General features: G+C 30.4%; 1 protein-coding gene across 3 annotated transcripts in view; it reads right to left on the bottom strand.

Moving 5' to 3' along the window:
* The window catches only part of LOC106463407 (zinc finger C3H1 domain-containing protein-like), a 111188-nt gene that overhangs the window by 57199 nt on the left and 36185 nt on the right, over positions 1–17804 (bottom strand). For all 3 annotated transcript variants that reach the window (XR_002611481.1, XM_022390891.1, XM_022390890.1), the window contains exons 9-13: positions 15869–16036; positions 10568–10803; positions 7294–7468; positions 5270–5437; positions 3159–3611 (exon numbers count right to left, since the gene is read on the bottom strand). Coding sequence is in view for 2 of the 3 variants with exons in the window: in XM_022390891.1 (XP_022246599.1) it covers positions 3159–3611; positions 5270–5437; positions 7294–7468; positions 10568–10803; positions 15869–16036 (1200 nt within the window). In the remaining variant the exon portion in view is untranslated. The remainder of the gene's footprint in view (positions 1–3158; positions 3612–5269; positions 5438–7293; positions 7469–10567; positions 10804–15868; positions 16037–17804) is intronic.

The raw sequence follows: 17804 nt of genomic DNA, 5'->3' as shown, positions 1-17804 counted from the left end.
CGAACGTTCAAAACATTTCCATAAACTTCTTTGATATTCTTTGTGACTACAGAGACGTTGTTTCTCTTCTTGTATTCAAACAGCATTACATGCCAAATGTGTCTCTTTGTGTGCCATCACTATAAGGGATTAGAGTATACTAAACTTTAACCATTATATAGGCTACACTAACGTGACGTTTAGGCAGTTCATTTAACTATTATACATGATGTACTTTTTTTTTTTTGGAGGGGGGGGGGAGGTCCAAAATGCAGCATTAGTTTCTTGACAACATAATATAATAAAATCAAGCATAAACAGATGTAGACTGTTATTAGTCTTAAGCTATTTAAGATAAGCAATTGCAGTTTCCTTTTATAATCTCTAGTCATTCTAGAAAGCATGGTAATTTAGATTAATTTGAATAATTTTTTTTATGGTGTTTTCCAGGTCATTCAAATCAACTGAGTCTCTATAGAGTTAGTGTAGAGAAAACAACAGATAAAATATAATTTCATTGAAAAATATATATTTGATATTTATTTAGGAGGTTTTAGAGGTTATGCAAATTAAATTTAAAAATTTTCAGATGAAGAAAAGTATTTTTATCTCAAGACGAAAATCAATTTGCACTCAGATTAGTCAACACTCTGACTTCATATAACATAATATTTAGGGTCAACAAGGGACCTATTTGTCCATCTAGGCTGTCCCATCTATTAAACTAACTAAAACTATTAATATTAATAATAAAAAAACTCAAAGCCAGCCCTTATCATTCATATAGTTATCAAGCCTTTCCTTAAACTTATTTAAATTTACTGCCTCCACCACATCCAAAAGCAATCCATTCCCATGGCCAACTACTCTGTTAAAAAACAAAAAACTGTCTTAACAGAAAATGTGTTCTATCCTGCCAAAATTTATATCTGTGGTCCTTAGTCCTTCCATTCTCACCATTAAGTATGAAAAAAGATGATGTATCAATGCCCTTTACAGTCTTAAACAACTCAACTCTTCCTTTTTCAAACGAAAATGATTTCAGAGATCTTAACCTATCATGGTATAACAACCTTTTCATTCCAGGTACCATCCTAGTATCCCTCCTCTGAACCCTTTCCAACAATTCAATGTTTTTCATAAAGTAAGGAGCTCAAGACTGAACACAATGAAATTATTATCTCTTTAGACTTGCATTCACTATTTCTGTAGATATGACCTAAAATCCCATTTGTCCTACCACAAACAAGAACACACTGTTTGGATGGTGTAAAGACTGATCAACCACTAAACCAAGAGTCTTTTCTTTCAAAACACTGTTAAGGTTATTCTAATCCAAAGTATACTTATAATTCAAATTATGATAACCCACATGCATTAACTTGCATTTATTATAATTAAAACCCTTCTGCTATTTATTTGCCCTACTCAATAAATGATCTAAATCCATTTGTAAAGTAGCATCCTCCTCACAGCCATCAACAAATTTAAGTAAAAGAGCAAAGATCCTAAGACTGAGTCCTGAGGTATCCCACTTTAACTGAACTCCATTTATAACCACTCTCTGCTTTCTTCCATCCAGCCACTTTTCTATCCAATTAGCCAACTTATCCTCCACATCTATAGAGATATATATATTTTTTTTACAAGCCTTTTATGTGGCACCTTGTCAAATGCTCTCTTAAAATCCACATACACCAAATCTACACCCTTTACCCTCATCTACATAAGCAGTAAATTTTTAAAGAATGTCAAAAGATTTATAAGGCAAGATCTTTCCTTAGTGAAACCATATTGAATTACAAACTTTTTTAAATGACTTTGCAAAGCATCTCTTATTATACTTTCCAAAACTTTTCCCACAACTAATTTAAGACAATTACTAGGACAATTTTTATATCTTCCCTTGAAAAGAGGAGTGACATTAGTTAACTTCCTATCCACTTGCACCTGCCCATTATTCAAATACTTACAAAAAATAGTAGCAAGTGGCTCCCATATCCAATCCTTAACCTCCTTCAAAACCCTTGTGAAAATATCTGGCCCAGGAAGTATATCATTTTCTCTTAACAAGCTCAGAATTAATGTGATCATCTTGTTTCCATCTATCAACTGTTCAGGATAAGGAATATTGCTTAAATCTTCCTTCGTAAAAACTAAAGAAAAAGCAGAATTTAATAACCCAGCTAGCTCAATCTTCAGATACAAGCCTTCCTCTATCATCCCTCAAATGCTTTACTTCTATCCTAACATTTTGTTTACCCTTAACATATTTAAAGAAATCCTTACTGTTAATTTTTACATTTCCAGCCAACCTTTTTTCATACATCCTTTTTTATGTTCTAATTTCCTGTTTCACCAACTTTCTTGATGTTCTGTAATCTTCTAAATCTTCCATCATAACAGTCAATTTAACTTCCTTAACTTTGTGATGTTTTTCTTTAATTTTATTCCTTATACCCTTTATGAGCCAACCTGGTTTTTTACTTGCAGTCACCGTTTTCTTTCTATGAGGAACATGTTTATCTGTGCCCAATTCACAACAGATAATTCTTGTTGCATCCCTTCAAAATTTGTAACCAAAATATCATTATTCTTGATCTTGATATGCAGCAACACATCAAACCTAACAGAGAAATGATCACTTGCACCCAGATTTTCTTCAATTTTCATCCTCTCAACCATTTCTATATTAGAAGTTAATAATAAATCTAAAACAGCATTGTTCCTTGACCAATTGGTGAAGAAAACCATCTTGAACAGTTTCCAAAAAACATTCTTCCTAATTTTTGACTCTAACATTTCCTAATCTGTATATTCAAAGACAGATTTAGTAAAAATACTTAATTACAAAATATGATTTTTTGTGTACAAAAGACTTGTAATGTTTAGTGAAAGCTTACCAAATTTCATGGTGGTAACTTTGTATAGCTAGAATGTTGGTCACAGCCACTGACCCCATATGGAAAAAGTTAATGATCTAATATCTTTAACTGTATTTGGAAAAATGACCATGTACTCATCTGTGAAAAATACTTTATGCAGGCTCATTTTTTACTGGCTTCAAATATAACTGTTCCATTAATATGAAAAAAAAAATAAATGCTATTTTTTATATATATATTACTTATCTTCATAAATGTTCACACAACTGACTTTTAAATTACACATGCACTTACCTCCAAATTTTCAGAAAATAATGGTGATGTGTTAACAGAATCACAGGACACTAAAGACTTGTTGTCTTGATCCATAACATTTTGTACTGGAGTAATATTTTCATCTTCATCTATTTTCACTTTACTATGACTAGCAGAGTTACTATTTGTTTTACTTGTCACATGTTGGGACAAAACATTTGAAATTACTTTCCTGTTGCATGAGTTTTTCTTTTCCTCAACTATTCTTTGTTTAGAGCCCAGGCGGGCAGGACTATTTGGTGTAGAAGATGAGCTATTTTGAATATTTAATTTCATCTGCATGAGCTGTGAAGCTAACTCTCTTTCCTTCTGCTGAAGTTGCCGTTTCTTTTCTGCTAATTCTTCAGCACTATAGATCTGTCTGGTACTTTGGGAATTTATCTTCTTTTCAGTATGATTAGACAGAGAACTTAATCGAGGTCTTTTTATTCCCTGTACAAACATAACACAAAACTTAATTTACATGTGTTTTTAATATTAAACTTTTATTTTTCAAAGAAAAATTCAACTAAAACCTTTTATCTGCCAGTATTTGAAGATGTTATACAAATAAGCCCAAAATTTTAAGAAAATCTCTTAAAAAATGTAACCAGACTATGACTTTATGAAAGTAATCAAACACTTAAAGCACCTAATGTTTATATTATTTTCCAACAACAATAAACTATAGAAATATAAAAAAAGTCTAGCAAATGTTCTAAAGCTTACTAGCATGGTTTTATTGTTGCTGAAGTTTTGCAGAAAGTCACATAAAGTAGTTAATAACTGATTTGTTATTTTAATAATTAGCTTATACATCTATCGTGCATAAGGCAAAAATACATGTGGTTAACTTTAAATGATTTGTTAAACATGCACAAAAAGGAACATCATCATCTTTCAGGCTTTTGTAGACCAAATTTACAACATTGCAGATGTCTATGATTATATGTTAAACATTTATATCCACTATAGTACTTTTCATGGAAAAATGGCACTAACAAACTCAAGAAATATACATAGAAAATTATACTTTAGTTTTAGTTAAGCATTAAGTCACTAGCAAAATACTATCATCACTGTAACTGTCAAATTCTAGTTATAATAATAACTGACAAACTCAGGATGGACACATCCTTTTACAAAACTGTTTTTCTTGACTTTCCAAGTAAAATTCCAGATTTTCCAGACCATCACACACACATACCAAAAACACTGATGTTTCAACTTTTCTTCATAATTCTAGCTAATTTTAAAATATTTAGTTTTCAATTTCATTATTAAGGTTGATAAAATCTTCAGAATGTACATACTTCAGACTATGGTACTAGAGAAACAAAAATTCAAAAAAATAACAATGCAACTAGATATTAGATAATAAAATATTGTATTTTTATTTATAAAAAAAATATCTGACCTAAGTTCTCAAGGAATATAATAATTAGTTAATTTTCTAAAATATCTTTTTTCAAGTTTTGGTATAATTCCTACATTTTTCCTCAACTTTTTGTCCCAATTTTCAACTCCTACTTTTTCAGGTTTATTGGTGTAAACAATGTGAAAATTCCTATTCTGTGGTTACAAAAGAATGTACATATATACTTCATCATGTTTTCTACAAATAAATCTTCAGGTACATTTCAACATGCAGTACTAAGTAGAGTACTAAATGTGCCTCAGACAGAAAATTGCAAGTTGTTGGAACAAGCCATAAACATACAAGATCTTCATATTATGTTTAGTACATTTGATAACCTGAAGTAATTAGTAAACTACAGCTATTTAAATACAAGTCCATTCTTTAGAGAAAGAATATGGAAGGACAAGCTTAATTTTTAAACTTCATTCTTCTGTTCATCTAGATCAGAAATTAAGGAAAGTACTTAAGACTCTCGTTGTAAATCTTCTCATAACCATTTTGTTCTAAAAAAATACATTATACCGGATCTCAAACACATCTTTAATACTAATAATTTTATACTTAGAAAACGTTGTTACTGTAAACCAGTATATGTTGCAACTTAACAATAGCCTTATTGATACAGTTGACAGGACAAAAAGGCTAACAGCCTTCAAGCTTCACAAATAACTACTGTCATATTTTTACTTACAGTATTATTGAAGTTTCCAGTAAAAACTACTCTTCTTTTCATCACGGGTTGTGAAGCAGAAACATGAACAGTTACAGGAATATCTTTATCACTGTTACTGCAAAAAAACCTTTCCAGTTCCTCAACTTTTGTAGCTTCACTCTGTATTTTACGTTCAACCATGCTAATCTGTTTCCAGAACAAAGGTCACAAATTATTTAAGGTTATTTACATTCAACACCAAAATTATTACATTTGCTATCAAACAGATAATTCTTTAAATGTATGTCTTCCTATTATAAGTATGGTTATATAATTAATAAAAACATAATTAAAATGAGAATACACAAGACTCATATTTTAGAACAGCATGATAACAATTCTATCCAACAGCTTTCAGGAATGTTTTTTAAATGAAGTGTAACAACATGTATATACCAACAATAAAAACATGAAATTAAAATTATAAAAATAATTACCTATTGTTATTGATCCACGTTAGTCCTAAGCCTGCTTTACAACAGTTATAATATCGAGTCTTATTAAAATATGGTGAATACATTACATACCCCCTTTAGGTTTTATTCTTACAGACATATTAGTCATCTTAATGGTAAAATATGTAGAATCATTAACTTCTGGCAAAAAGTTTTAGTATTTATGACAATTTTTATTCAATATACAAATTTTGCTATAAAACGCACTGTTGTTTAATAGAGAAGAACAATATAGCATTATCATATATAGCTCCAAATTATTCAAATTGTCATGTTTGCAGATAGTATAAAAATGTGCAAAATAACTTTACTGATTTGACTTTTTGAGTCATACTAAAAATCATTTTGTAATGTAAGCCAACATCAGCTATAATCTTTCACTAAGAAATACCTGAGTCAAAACAATGATGTGTCTGCCATGTTGTTTGTTCCATTTACAAAATACTCCAGATAAGCAGCAGATAAAAATTAAGTAAAAATTTAAATTTTGTCTTTTTGATATCAGTAAATAAACAAGCATTTTCATTTTATTTAACCCTACCTGGACAGGTATTACTATAGTAGGGGTCAAAGGGCATGTCATCATGTTTGTAGAACATTCAGAATTTTATTTAACTACTATTTTATGAATGCATGTCAATAAATCTGGTATCAAATTGTAAATTATAATTAAAATTTTAGTATTATACATAAGTTAACCTCTTAACTTAAAAGTAAATATTGAAAAAATAATCCTAAATATGTGTGTCACATGGTATGCTGAATGCAGCTTTGGTTTACATTAGATGCTTATGATGTCCAAATACAAAGTCTACACTTTTGTACGAATTAGGAACTCAAATTATAGATATTGACAAGCTAGAATATAAAACAAGAACCTCCTATCTTTTGTATTTTCTGAGATATTATTAAATTTAGTGAATCAACCAAGGTGGCCAAGCCTACCTCTACTATTTTTGGAAATACTTGCTCTCTTACATGCTTACAACTAATTGAAAGCTCAGAATGTCCCCCAGAATGGTCTTCTCAGCCTTTGCAAATTTGTTTTACACAGGAAAAACCTTCCTTTTCATGGTAGAAGTGAAATGGAAAGGTAGGAGAATATGGAGTTGGAAATATCATATTTTTTAGACCCAAATACAGCTTAGTTACTAAGCCTGATTAATTATAGTGGAATTCTGTGGTACTGATATAGTAATTTATGATTTTTTTATTTCAAAATGAATATATAAATATCACCCCCTTCACTGCCTGCAGACAGCTGTGGGAAGGTGATTGCTCTCCAAAGTAGCAAAAAAAAAGAAAAACAAAACAAGGTACTACCACTTGGGGGTAAGATAAACTTATCTCATGAGGTTGGCATTCCATCCCCATTATAGTAGTATGATTATATTTGATTTTTCTATTAATTTCTTCATGTGAGATTGGCAAATAAAGGTTAAGATTGATAGAGAGTGTGTGTGTATATATATAGTCAGACAAACCAAATCACAATGCTTATGTAATTAATAATAACATCTGATGAAATTTACTGAACTCAAAAAATACCTGGAAGGTTAATCGATCAACCAGGCGTTTATTTGCAGATACTACTCTTTGTGCTGCTATTACACGCTCCTGAAGTTTTTTAACTTGGATTTCGGCAGACAAAAGTGAAGCTTTTTTTTCTTCTGCTCGTTTTTTCAGTGATATTAGTTTTGACTGTTCTGCTTGTAATACAGACCTGCCAAAACAAACAAATTATTACAATTTTAATTATATTATTAAAGCAATATATGAAATGAATTGCAATCAAAAGTGGATGATAAGCCTTTAGTTTCAATTACAACAATAAAATAGTTTATTAGACATTTGTGTATATAACATTTTCAGAACATATCACATATTTTGGAAGAACACTAACAATTTATACATATTTGTCAACTAATTATGAATACCTTTTGATAAAAAATGAGCAAAACTAAAAATAACATTAATTCTATAAAACTAACCAGAATTATATACATACATAATGTCATAAATAAATACACACGACAACTAAAACCTTAAAAACTCAAAGAAAGCTTTTAATGATAGTACCAAACTTTCAAATTAAATGTAACTATTTTCTACATGTTATCTTCAAAATTTTCATTTACTTGAAATAATTCAGATATGAAATTTGAAACTAAACATCCCATAACATCTTAACATGATAATACAAAATATGCAACAACAGAGTAATAATTATTTATTGTATCTCAACTGAAATTTCAAAGTGTTGACCAGCCATTTTATCAATAACCTCACCTTCGGCAATGTTAATTATGCTTAATGTGAGATCTACGGATTGTACTGGCCAAGGAAGACTGAACTCAGTCATACTTTCTCAACCAATTTTGGATATAAGTAAACTACAGTAAAACCTCGTTAATATATATTTGACATATCATATATATTACATATCATATATATTACATATCAGTAATAAACTAATTCATCCACATTACTGAAACATCAGGATTTTCAAATCAGCCATTCTGAATATAATGTATACTTTAATAGTATGCAGTATCAATTGATAAAATGTAAAGGTTGAAACTAGTAACAGTGAGCATGCAACTGGTAAACAAAAAAGAACTGTATGTACAATAAATTAATCAGTTTTTATTCTATATATTGTAAATAATTATACAGATTGCATAATCTAAATGCCATTTCACTATCTTCACATAAATATCCCTTTGTCCATATAAGTTACTTACTTACAGAATACAAAGTACTGGTTAAATATCAACAAATCACTTTCAAAAGATGGAAAAAAATCAGTCTGCTTCCGAACTAAAATTTCTTTTGAAGCTTCTCATCAGCTTTAAGCAAATAACATATTACATTATCATTTTCATGCAGATGTTTTGTTCAAACCATTTGATGATTTTTTAAGGCTAGACTGTGCTTTATTCAGTGTAACTGGCTTGACTTGTGGATCATTTCACTGTCACCCTTGAAAGTACACCTCTTGATCAGTTAGTTCTGTCCAGTCAGTGTTGAGCCACTGATCAGCTGATATTGCATCATTACTACTTGTGATTAATGATCTAGATATGGGTACATCGAAGTGTGCATGTCACAACCATTTTACAGTTATACTAAAATAACTTTCATCAAAACCTAGTTTATAATTCAAATTTTTATATTATATGTTTAATTTCTTAACTTAAAAAGAAACTATTTAAATAAATTCTCAGTCATCACTTTTATTGTAGTTTGCGACTTCTTTGCTCCAAATTGCCCACTTCAGAATTTCATTCTAGCATTATAATATTTTCTCAGTTTCCAAGGACTTGCATGTTTATATGCTAGATATCTAGATCTAAAATGAAAATGTTTAGTCTACTCTTCTTGCTTTAATGAATTACGTGCTATAAACTGAAACTCACAACCCATGCCCCTACTAGCACAGGCTGCAAGTAATTGAAGTATTTATTAGTAACAAAACATTTAATTTTAAAATTGTTGGGAGGTAGGGATGAAAAGAGAACAGAAACAAGAGAGCATTTGGGATGGAAGGAAAATCTGGTTTACCCATTTCTGCATTTCAACACTCATACATTGCACTCACTGGGTGGATGCATATAAACATCAGGTGGTGGAATGCAGGAATAGGTAATGCAGATTTTCCCTCTATCCTAAATGTTTTCTTGGTTCCGATCTAGTGTAAACTAAAAACGTTGATTGTTTGAAAATTGTTAACATTCTGTATATATAAACTATAACAGATATTGAGAGGTCATCAGAGTGATTTATGCTACAGTCATGTTAAGCCACATTGCTTCAAAATGAAGATGTGTAGAAATATTAGCATCTCAGAATAAAGATTTTAATTTAGCTCGGAACCAAGAAAACTATATATATAACGTGTAAACTAAAAACGTTGATTGTTTGAAAATTGTTAACATTCTATTAAAATCTATTAAAAATTAAGTCAGTCAGTCATGTGTATACCAGAGCTTGCTTTTCCCATGAACTGAGCATGTGAAATTTGAAATGTGTTATTATTTTAAGTTCTGTTACTGAAGAAGGTTTTATTCTTTACATTTTAGTTACTTTTGTTGAAAAATATATAACAAATAAAAAATATATATATAAAAAACAAGAAATCTAGCACTTAATTCAGGTTCCAGGCCTGTCTTCATTTAACACTAACTTTCCTCACTAGGCTGGATGTACTGTCAATGCAGAAATAGTACAAATGTAATTTCTCAGATCACATCATATATTTACAATCATATTCTGCCCACAGTTTGTACTCAAAACACCAATGAAATTGTGCCTACACATTTCTATTTGAGATGTGCAGCTCTCAAACTGTTTGTTAGTTGAAATGACAGTTTGTGTAATTTCCAGCAAGCGATATGACCACTGTTTATGGAACTGATCAAATGAGACAGTGGCAGAAGTGTTCTCATTCAATGGTCACTACAGATAAACTGAGAACAAATCTCTTTCAACAACTCGTCAAAAAAGCAGTATTTAAAGGCTGTTTCTGCTAAGTGGGCAGCCAAGATTGAAAATTAGAGATCCCCTTTCTTTGTTACAGCTATACATATTAATCACAGTATCATCAAATCCCTGAATACATAACTCAACCAATTACCTGATACATCACATCATCAGTTTTGTGCATATGTATATGGAATGTTTTACAAATGTTTGTGCGTCCTAAAAAAGTGTAAAGTCAGCTTATACTGAAAAAACATACAATATCAGTGTTGAAATGACAAACTCATTGATATCAACAACATAACTTACAATGCTTACGTATTATCCAAAAAATACCTACTTATGAAATTTTAAATTCAATTCATGCCTCTTATGTGCTTTTCCAATTAACTGCTTCTGTTGTTGTCCATGATATTCTGGAAGGGAATTTCTGGTTGAGATGGTAATATTTTCATCCTGTTTTGAAGTTAGAACTCTCTTGGCAATTTCAGCTTTTAGTTTTCTGTACTCTTGTTGCTGAGCTTCTGATAACTTAGACACTGTCACAGAATTATTATCCTGGTCTGAATTAGATACCTATATGCATTTGCAACAAAAAAAGAATAATCTTAATTTAAGAGTAAATAGATTAGAACATGAACTTACACCACAATATTCATCAAAATGCTTAAAAAATTAAAAATAATAAATACAAAAACCTAAGTATCGCACACTCAGACTAAGTACATTATTCTAAAATAATTTTGGAGCCTCCCCACATCATTACAGCTCATGAAAAATTATGTTCTCTTTGATGACTTTGCATCTTGACAACCATGCATTATAGTTTCCATAATGAAAAGCTCTGTTGTGAAGATGTCATGTCTGGAGCACACACCACTCCCTTCGTGTTTTCCATAGATCATCCAAGTGTATGAAGAAAATGGTTTCCCAGTGCTTGCTTCAACAATTTGATCATAAATAAAATCATAAGTGCTGTGTCTGGCAACTTTACCAGTATATCTTTGTAAGGAATAGCATGATTACCCATTTCAATCTCCAGTTGTGTGAAGTATAAAACAGTTTAACAGATATGTCATAGAAGCAACTTCTGTGGCTTTTCCAGATAAAGATTTTTCTTGATTATGTTGTCTATGCCACATGAATGGCTTTTGCCATCAAACTGTGTTTGAGAATTCTCACTTGTTACAGACTACATTTCTGTGCTTTCCACATATAGGGTATAACTTGTTTCAAGCATCTTTCTGGATAGTTCTGGTTCCCCAAATAGATGCATATTCCTTTTTTTTACAATGCTATTAAGTACAAGGGATATATAAACATATCTCTTAAGACTGAGTTAAGTAAGAATATTTTGCATCAGATAGTGCTGTTATATACCTTTCCCAGAAAGCAATAAAATTTTGGTGACAAACTACTTACAAAACAACAAAAGTTTTGTTCTGATAAATGTAATTGCACTGCAATTTTATACTGGTTTTGGTTGTCACCTAACTTACTGATTTCCTTATTCAAAATATTTTAATATTACATACTCAACCTCTGTGTATACAGGATATGAGGCTGAATGAATTTAAAAAATTTTCAAAGCAACTACATCATACAGTGAGCGTATTTGAAAACAGTATTTCCGTTGCTAATTCAGTCAGGTTCTACTCAGTGCAATGACTGGGAGGTTATGTTGATTATTGGCAGTTATAACTCTGATTCATTCACTGAGGTGCCCACTGTTGGTAAAACTATAGGCATGTATACTGTCAGATTGAAGTAAATACTTAATTTAAGAAAATGAGGAGCAGTCGAATGACACAGCAAAAGTACTATTTATTCCTCAATTTAAACCTGATAAAATTAAAAACTAAAAACATCTGAAAAGAAGATACATTTTTTACAGCAATTTAGTCATTACAACTCATTCACGGTTTTTTTATGAGAGCAACTGGCACTAAGCAGATTTGTCCACTGTTACACATGTTCATGGTTAACAATCAAAAAAAGAAAGAAAGACAATAACCATTCAGAACAAAATAAATGCTAACCTCACACTACTTAATTAACATCAGTGAATAACAACTTTAATTTAAATAATTATGCATTTGAAAAATCCAAGTTACTTGCTGGTAAACTTTCATAACCAGATGTTTGACATTAAAGTTTCACAAGTCTAATTATACCCAAATTTGAAACTGACCTAGTTCTAAGATTTAGGAATTTCTTCCAATCATCCAAGCATAAATAATGTCCAAGTGATGAGTAAGTGATCAACACATTATAAATAAACTGCTCAAACAATTTGTGGCTATAATTATTAGACATATATGAACCAATATACCAGATTAGTAGACTTGAAGTTAATTTGATTTTTGAGGAGAAAATTCCTATCGAAATTCACAAAGAAAGTAGATCTAACAAAATGGCAAAAAATAAACGAAACCAGCCTATTTTCTATACATCCAAGCTTGAATAAAAACTCAATTACAAGTAATAATAAACGGTGCCAGTACTCCATTAAATCTAAAATCGTTCAAAACAATTTTATGTATATAAAAAAAATGGAAACTTGTACTCAAAATTCCAGTCATACAGGGAAAAAAAATGCATTACACTTTCAATAGCATACACTATTTAAATACACATTATTTTATATCTCAACATTTTTTTTTATCACTTTTACACAATTTATGCCCCTAATCCCTCTTTTTTCTGAACAAAAATATAAATTACAAAATAGGGGCATAAAGGGAAATGATTTAGTGCTTTAAGACTCATATCATTAAAATCACAGTTAAAATTGCATACAGATAGATGAAATAGCAGAAAGACATAACAGTACATAATAATAGCTTCTAAATAAGTACTGGACTCTCACATTATATTGTACTCTATCTTATATATATAAATTGATTTTTACATGGCCATTATCAAATTGAAAACACAAAATGAGTAAAAAGCAAAGGAGCTTTAAAGGTAACGATATTATTTCAATCAAAATCTTAGTAGGCACCAGAAGGTGTGAAATAACAAAGATCTGATTTTTACTCTTTTACGACTTGAAAATGACATTGTTATTCAGGTATATTTTTCAAGACTTATCATTAGGTGGTCTTCACTTAGTTTTGTCCTTGTGAACAAAATATAAATAGTTGTATACATTTTTTTTTATATCACCTCAGGCTAAGGTCACATACTACAGTGGTCACTCAAGAGAGCTAATAGTTTTTCATAGAAAGAAAATCAGATTTTTTAATTAAGTATTTTTACAAAACAAATTTTCTATGAATATATGAAGTGAGAGTGTTGACTGCTCCAAGGTCAAAGACATTTTCATGTTAGATTAAAAAATATTTTCTTCATCTGTTATTTTCTCTAGCCTAGCAGCATACTTGATTCAGACAAGTCACAGTATAATGAAAAAGGTTGAAAAATAAGAAATTAGTATTGTTCTATCCTTTTAGTATTGACCACAAAGTTCCAAGGTACTTCTACCAAGAATTTCTACTTATAACATTTTCCTGTTACCAACTGAAGTAGATACCTGCTGGACATAAAGCAATGAATCATTGCTCCTGCTGTTAGTTTATGCGACACTGTCATACAACATCATCGTGTGTGTGTGTGTGACATGTTTCCTACAGTTTATTGTAATCCTGGCTCCAAGAACAAAGTGGGGTAGGATTTATTGGCTTGTTGACAGTACAGTACAGTGGTTGCAACGAGAATTGTCTAAAATATTATATAAAATTTAAAGAAAATGTTTATGATACAGCTCTGTATAAAGTCTGATCTGATCTAATAAATTTGTAGGAATTTGGATGTTAGTTAACCTCCTGGGATGGTCAGAATTTAGCAGTACAAGTGTAAAAGTATGTAAGTGCTTATTAACAGCCTGTTTTCTATTTGACCATGTTTACACACTAACCAAATAAATACTTAGTTTCCAGTAATATAAATACAGTCCATTTCAGTTTAGCTAATATTTCTAACTTTCTGAAATATAGAGCTAATCATTTTGGAAACAACCTATTTACCAGAGAACTGTAAGTTAAACTGTGCTTATGAACTATTACCTTGAAGTACGTAATCATTATTCATAATATATATATGGAATCTCTGTAGTCAATAGTTTTAGGATATTGTTGTTTATCAAGTGTAGCTGGTTTTAACTTTCTACTGTTTCTGAAATCTATGATTTACATCACAGAATACACACATACACACGTTTAATGTTACACAATATATGTAATGATAAACAACATAAAATAAATGTAATACACATGTAATGTGTTTTCCTTCACCTAGAAATGGCATATGAACAAGAAAGAGCCAAACAATTATGAATAAATTCTTACTAAAGAATCTGGAAAAAAGCAGAATTTCTTTTAAATGTGTCATTCTCATCTGATGAAGGAGGCCTTTTGTCAGAGGAATCTGAAGTTGATGCTTCTGTTTTAATGCCTCTGATAAAACCTGTCTATAAAACTCACTGACCACAAAACCTTGAACCACCTCTTCTTGAATTTGTGGTTGACAGATCAGGATGTAGCTGATGAAAAACTTTCATCAGATGAGAATGTTCCTGAATCACCCAGGCCGGGTACATCACAACAAACACCACCACCATATCATAGAGAAGAGGCAGGGCTAAGAGGAATATGGGAAAGGGTAGAGCTGCAGCCTGTACTAAGACTGTTCCTTCCCACCTTTAGTTTTATGGTGATTACTAGGTTGGTCAAATTGAACAACCCCGTATAGAGTTAGGGTAGAGAAAATATCAGATAAAATATTAAGTTCTTCTGAAAAACAAACAAAAAAAAACTTTTGATATTTATTTAGGAGGTTTTAGAGATTATGCAAATGGAATATGATAATGAATGTCACTTTGAGCAGTCAACACTGATTTCAGATATTCACAGAGAAGTTTTTAATTAAAAACACTTACTACAAATTCTGATCTTTGTTGTCTATATTTTGTTTATTGAAAGGTTGAAAAATTTAGCAAAGACAAAGAAATTATGTTAAAATTTATAGTATAGAAACTGATGGTCACTTGGGGGGGGGGGTGATCACATGATCAGTGTAATCAACCAAGGCAGTAGCAAAAGAGATAAATCATACAACCTGAAATTGTAAAGAGCTATTGTAGATTCACATCTTTTGTCTTTAACAATTCTGCAATCTAAAGATAACATAGCACTAACCTAATACTTAGTAACAACAGAAAGTTATAACAAAGAAAATAACTGCTAATTATGCTTTTATTATTGATATACAAATGTAAGAAGTGCTTTTAAGTCGCGTGTTGAGTAATACAACATTGAAAATACAAACTTTACAAATCATTAATAGAGAGCCTTAGAAAATTACTGAAGCCTTATTTTACCATGCAATATTTATAAAATGTCTACTAGAGACTGTTTTTCAAATATATTAACATACATAAAACATATCAGCAACAAATACATTTAATAAATTTATAATAAATTATTGTATTGTTTGTCACACACAGTTTTTAAAACTATTTTGATAAAGATTAAAAGGATTATATGGAATAACATTTCATTGCATATAAATCAAGATACATGACACAATTAAATTCTAATAAAGTTACTTCACGCTAACAGAAAAAAATTGTAATAATTACATTAGACTTCATTCTTGCCATTTTCAAAAACTCATCCAAACCAGCAGGTATCTCTGATTTTGTTGTAGGCACTTTATATGTCTTGCAGCCAGAGTCAACATCTGAATTGTCACTTTCTGAGTCATCAGCCAGGTTGATTACCAGAGGTTTGTGAACAGGATAATGAAGCTGAAATTTTATTTGAATGATTCAAGACATTTTTTTTTTCAAAGCTGAGTTTCATTAGCAAATGATCAAGTGTTTGATGTTAAACTATAACAAGTTTTCAAAGTCTGTACAAAAAGGGAAATGCTTGAAAATCCAAAAATGGGTAATAGATTTTTACCAAAAATAATCATTATTTTGAATTAACCCATGTCAACTATATAGTCATAAACTAACCTAAATAAATTACACAAAGTTAAAATAAGTTAGTGTATTCTGTAAATGATTAGCTCAGTCAGGTTATAATCCAGAAATTTTAAAGCATATATATCGTTATATCTAGTAACGTGATTGATATGAAAATAAAAACAGTTAAAAATAAACATTTGAATTTTTTAAGTAAAATTAAATAGTTATAATTATCTATAATCATACTTACAAAAAATTATAGCATTGTTAAACACGATGCCTTTTTCCAACTTATTTTTTTAAAGTAGTTACTTATACAATCATACCATGTGTATTTTCACTTTAGATAGTAATAACAAGAGAAACATCTCTCTCAGAACAGTCCCAACTTCTAAACAATGAAAAACTGATTCTGTAACAAACATTAAGTTATAAGAGATAGGGAACCCTTGACCACCAAGTCCCCAAACATCAACTTCCCAGACCACAAGGATGTGATGACACAAGCTTACTTTTTTTTTTACTAATGGTGCCCACAACAAATCTATCATAAAAGTTTAGAACAAAAACTTATTTAAATTAAGATTCTCTGACACTACATGGAATAAAAGATGTATAGTTTTGTTCTGAATTTTTCTTGTGCCAGTTCTGCTAGGTCCTTTTAGTTATCGCATATATTTAATTGCTGTATGACAAAGCCAGAAAACACAACATTTTACTTCACATACTTCATTCTGTACAGGTGACTCACATTGCATTCTTCTCATAAACTCAGTTTCTAATTACGTGTACTTAGTTATCAATTCTAAACATTCTATATAATATGTATTTTTAGTAGCTAAACCTGATGAAGAGAATACACACAAGACATAGCAAATAAAAGAAGTTCTTATTTTAGATGTGTGTTGTAATTTTTTCAATATTTCTTTCTATGTTATAAGAGCTGCAGGTGTCATCAACAACACTAACTTCGATTAAAATAAATCTCTTGTCTACAAACATTGTTACTGTATCTGAAAAAAGACAAGGCATGAACATTTACCATAGCAATGTTCAATTAACATTCATATTGTTGCATTAGCTCAAAAATAATCAGTTATTAGCTGAAGCAATAATTGGATTGCTGTCAACCCTACCTGTGTTGATTTCAGATTGCCAATAAAATAAAATCATTGACACCTAGTTTCTTTTTTTTGATACTATATCTAACTGTTTTTCTATTAATCTCCGAAATAATAATAATGAGAGGGTGTCGAACCCCCCCTAGATTTACACTTGCTTATAAAACATTAAAGAATAGATATTAATTACTGAAAACAATGGAGGGGTGTGCACCCTCTAAGACTCCCATCCTCTTAGATCTGTGTCTGCTTATGCAACATTAAATAAGTTATTAATTTGTGAAAAATGGATGGAGGGAGGTGAGTTTCTGAGAAACAAGGAGGGGGATCTGCTTCCCTAGATCCACATCTACCATAAATTAAAGAATGCAGTTATTAACTTCTGAAAAAAATAGATGGGGGATCCAAACAAAATGCAAAAAATTAGTAAATTTACACTTTCTTCTAGTCAACAGTTCAAAACTGACAGTGGCAAATAAGCC

The sequence above is a fragment of the Limulus polyphemus genome, unplaced genomic scaffold (genome assembly GCF_000517525.1).
Source record: "Limulus polyphemus unplaced genomic scaffold, Limulus_polyphemus-2.1.2 Scaffold1399, whole genome shotgun sequence".
Lineage (NCBI taxonomy): Eukaryota > Metazoa > Arthropoda > Merostomata > Xiphosura > Limulidae > Limulus > Limulus polyphemus.
The sequence above is the reverse complement of the archived record's forward strand: the minus strand, read 5'-3'. Positions and strand labels throughout refer to the sequence as shown.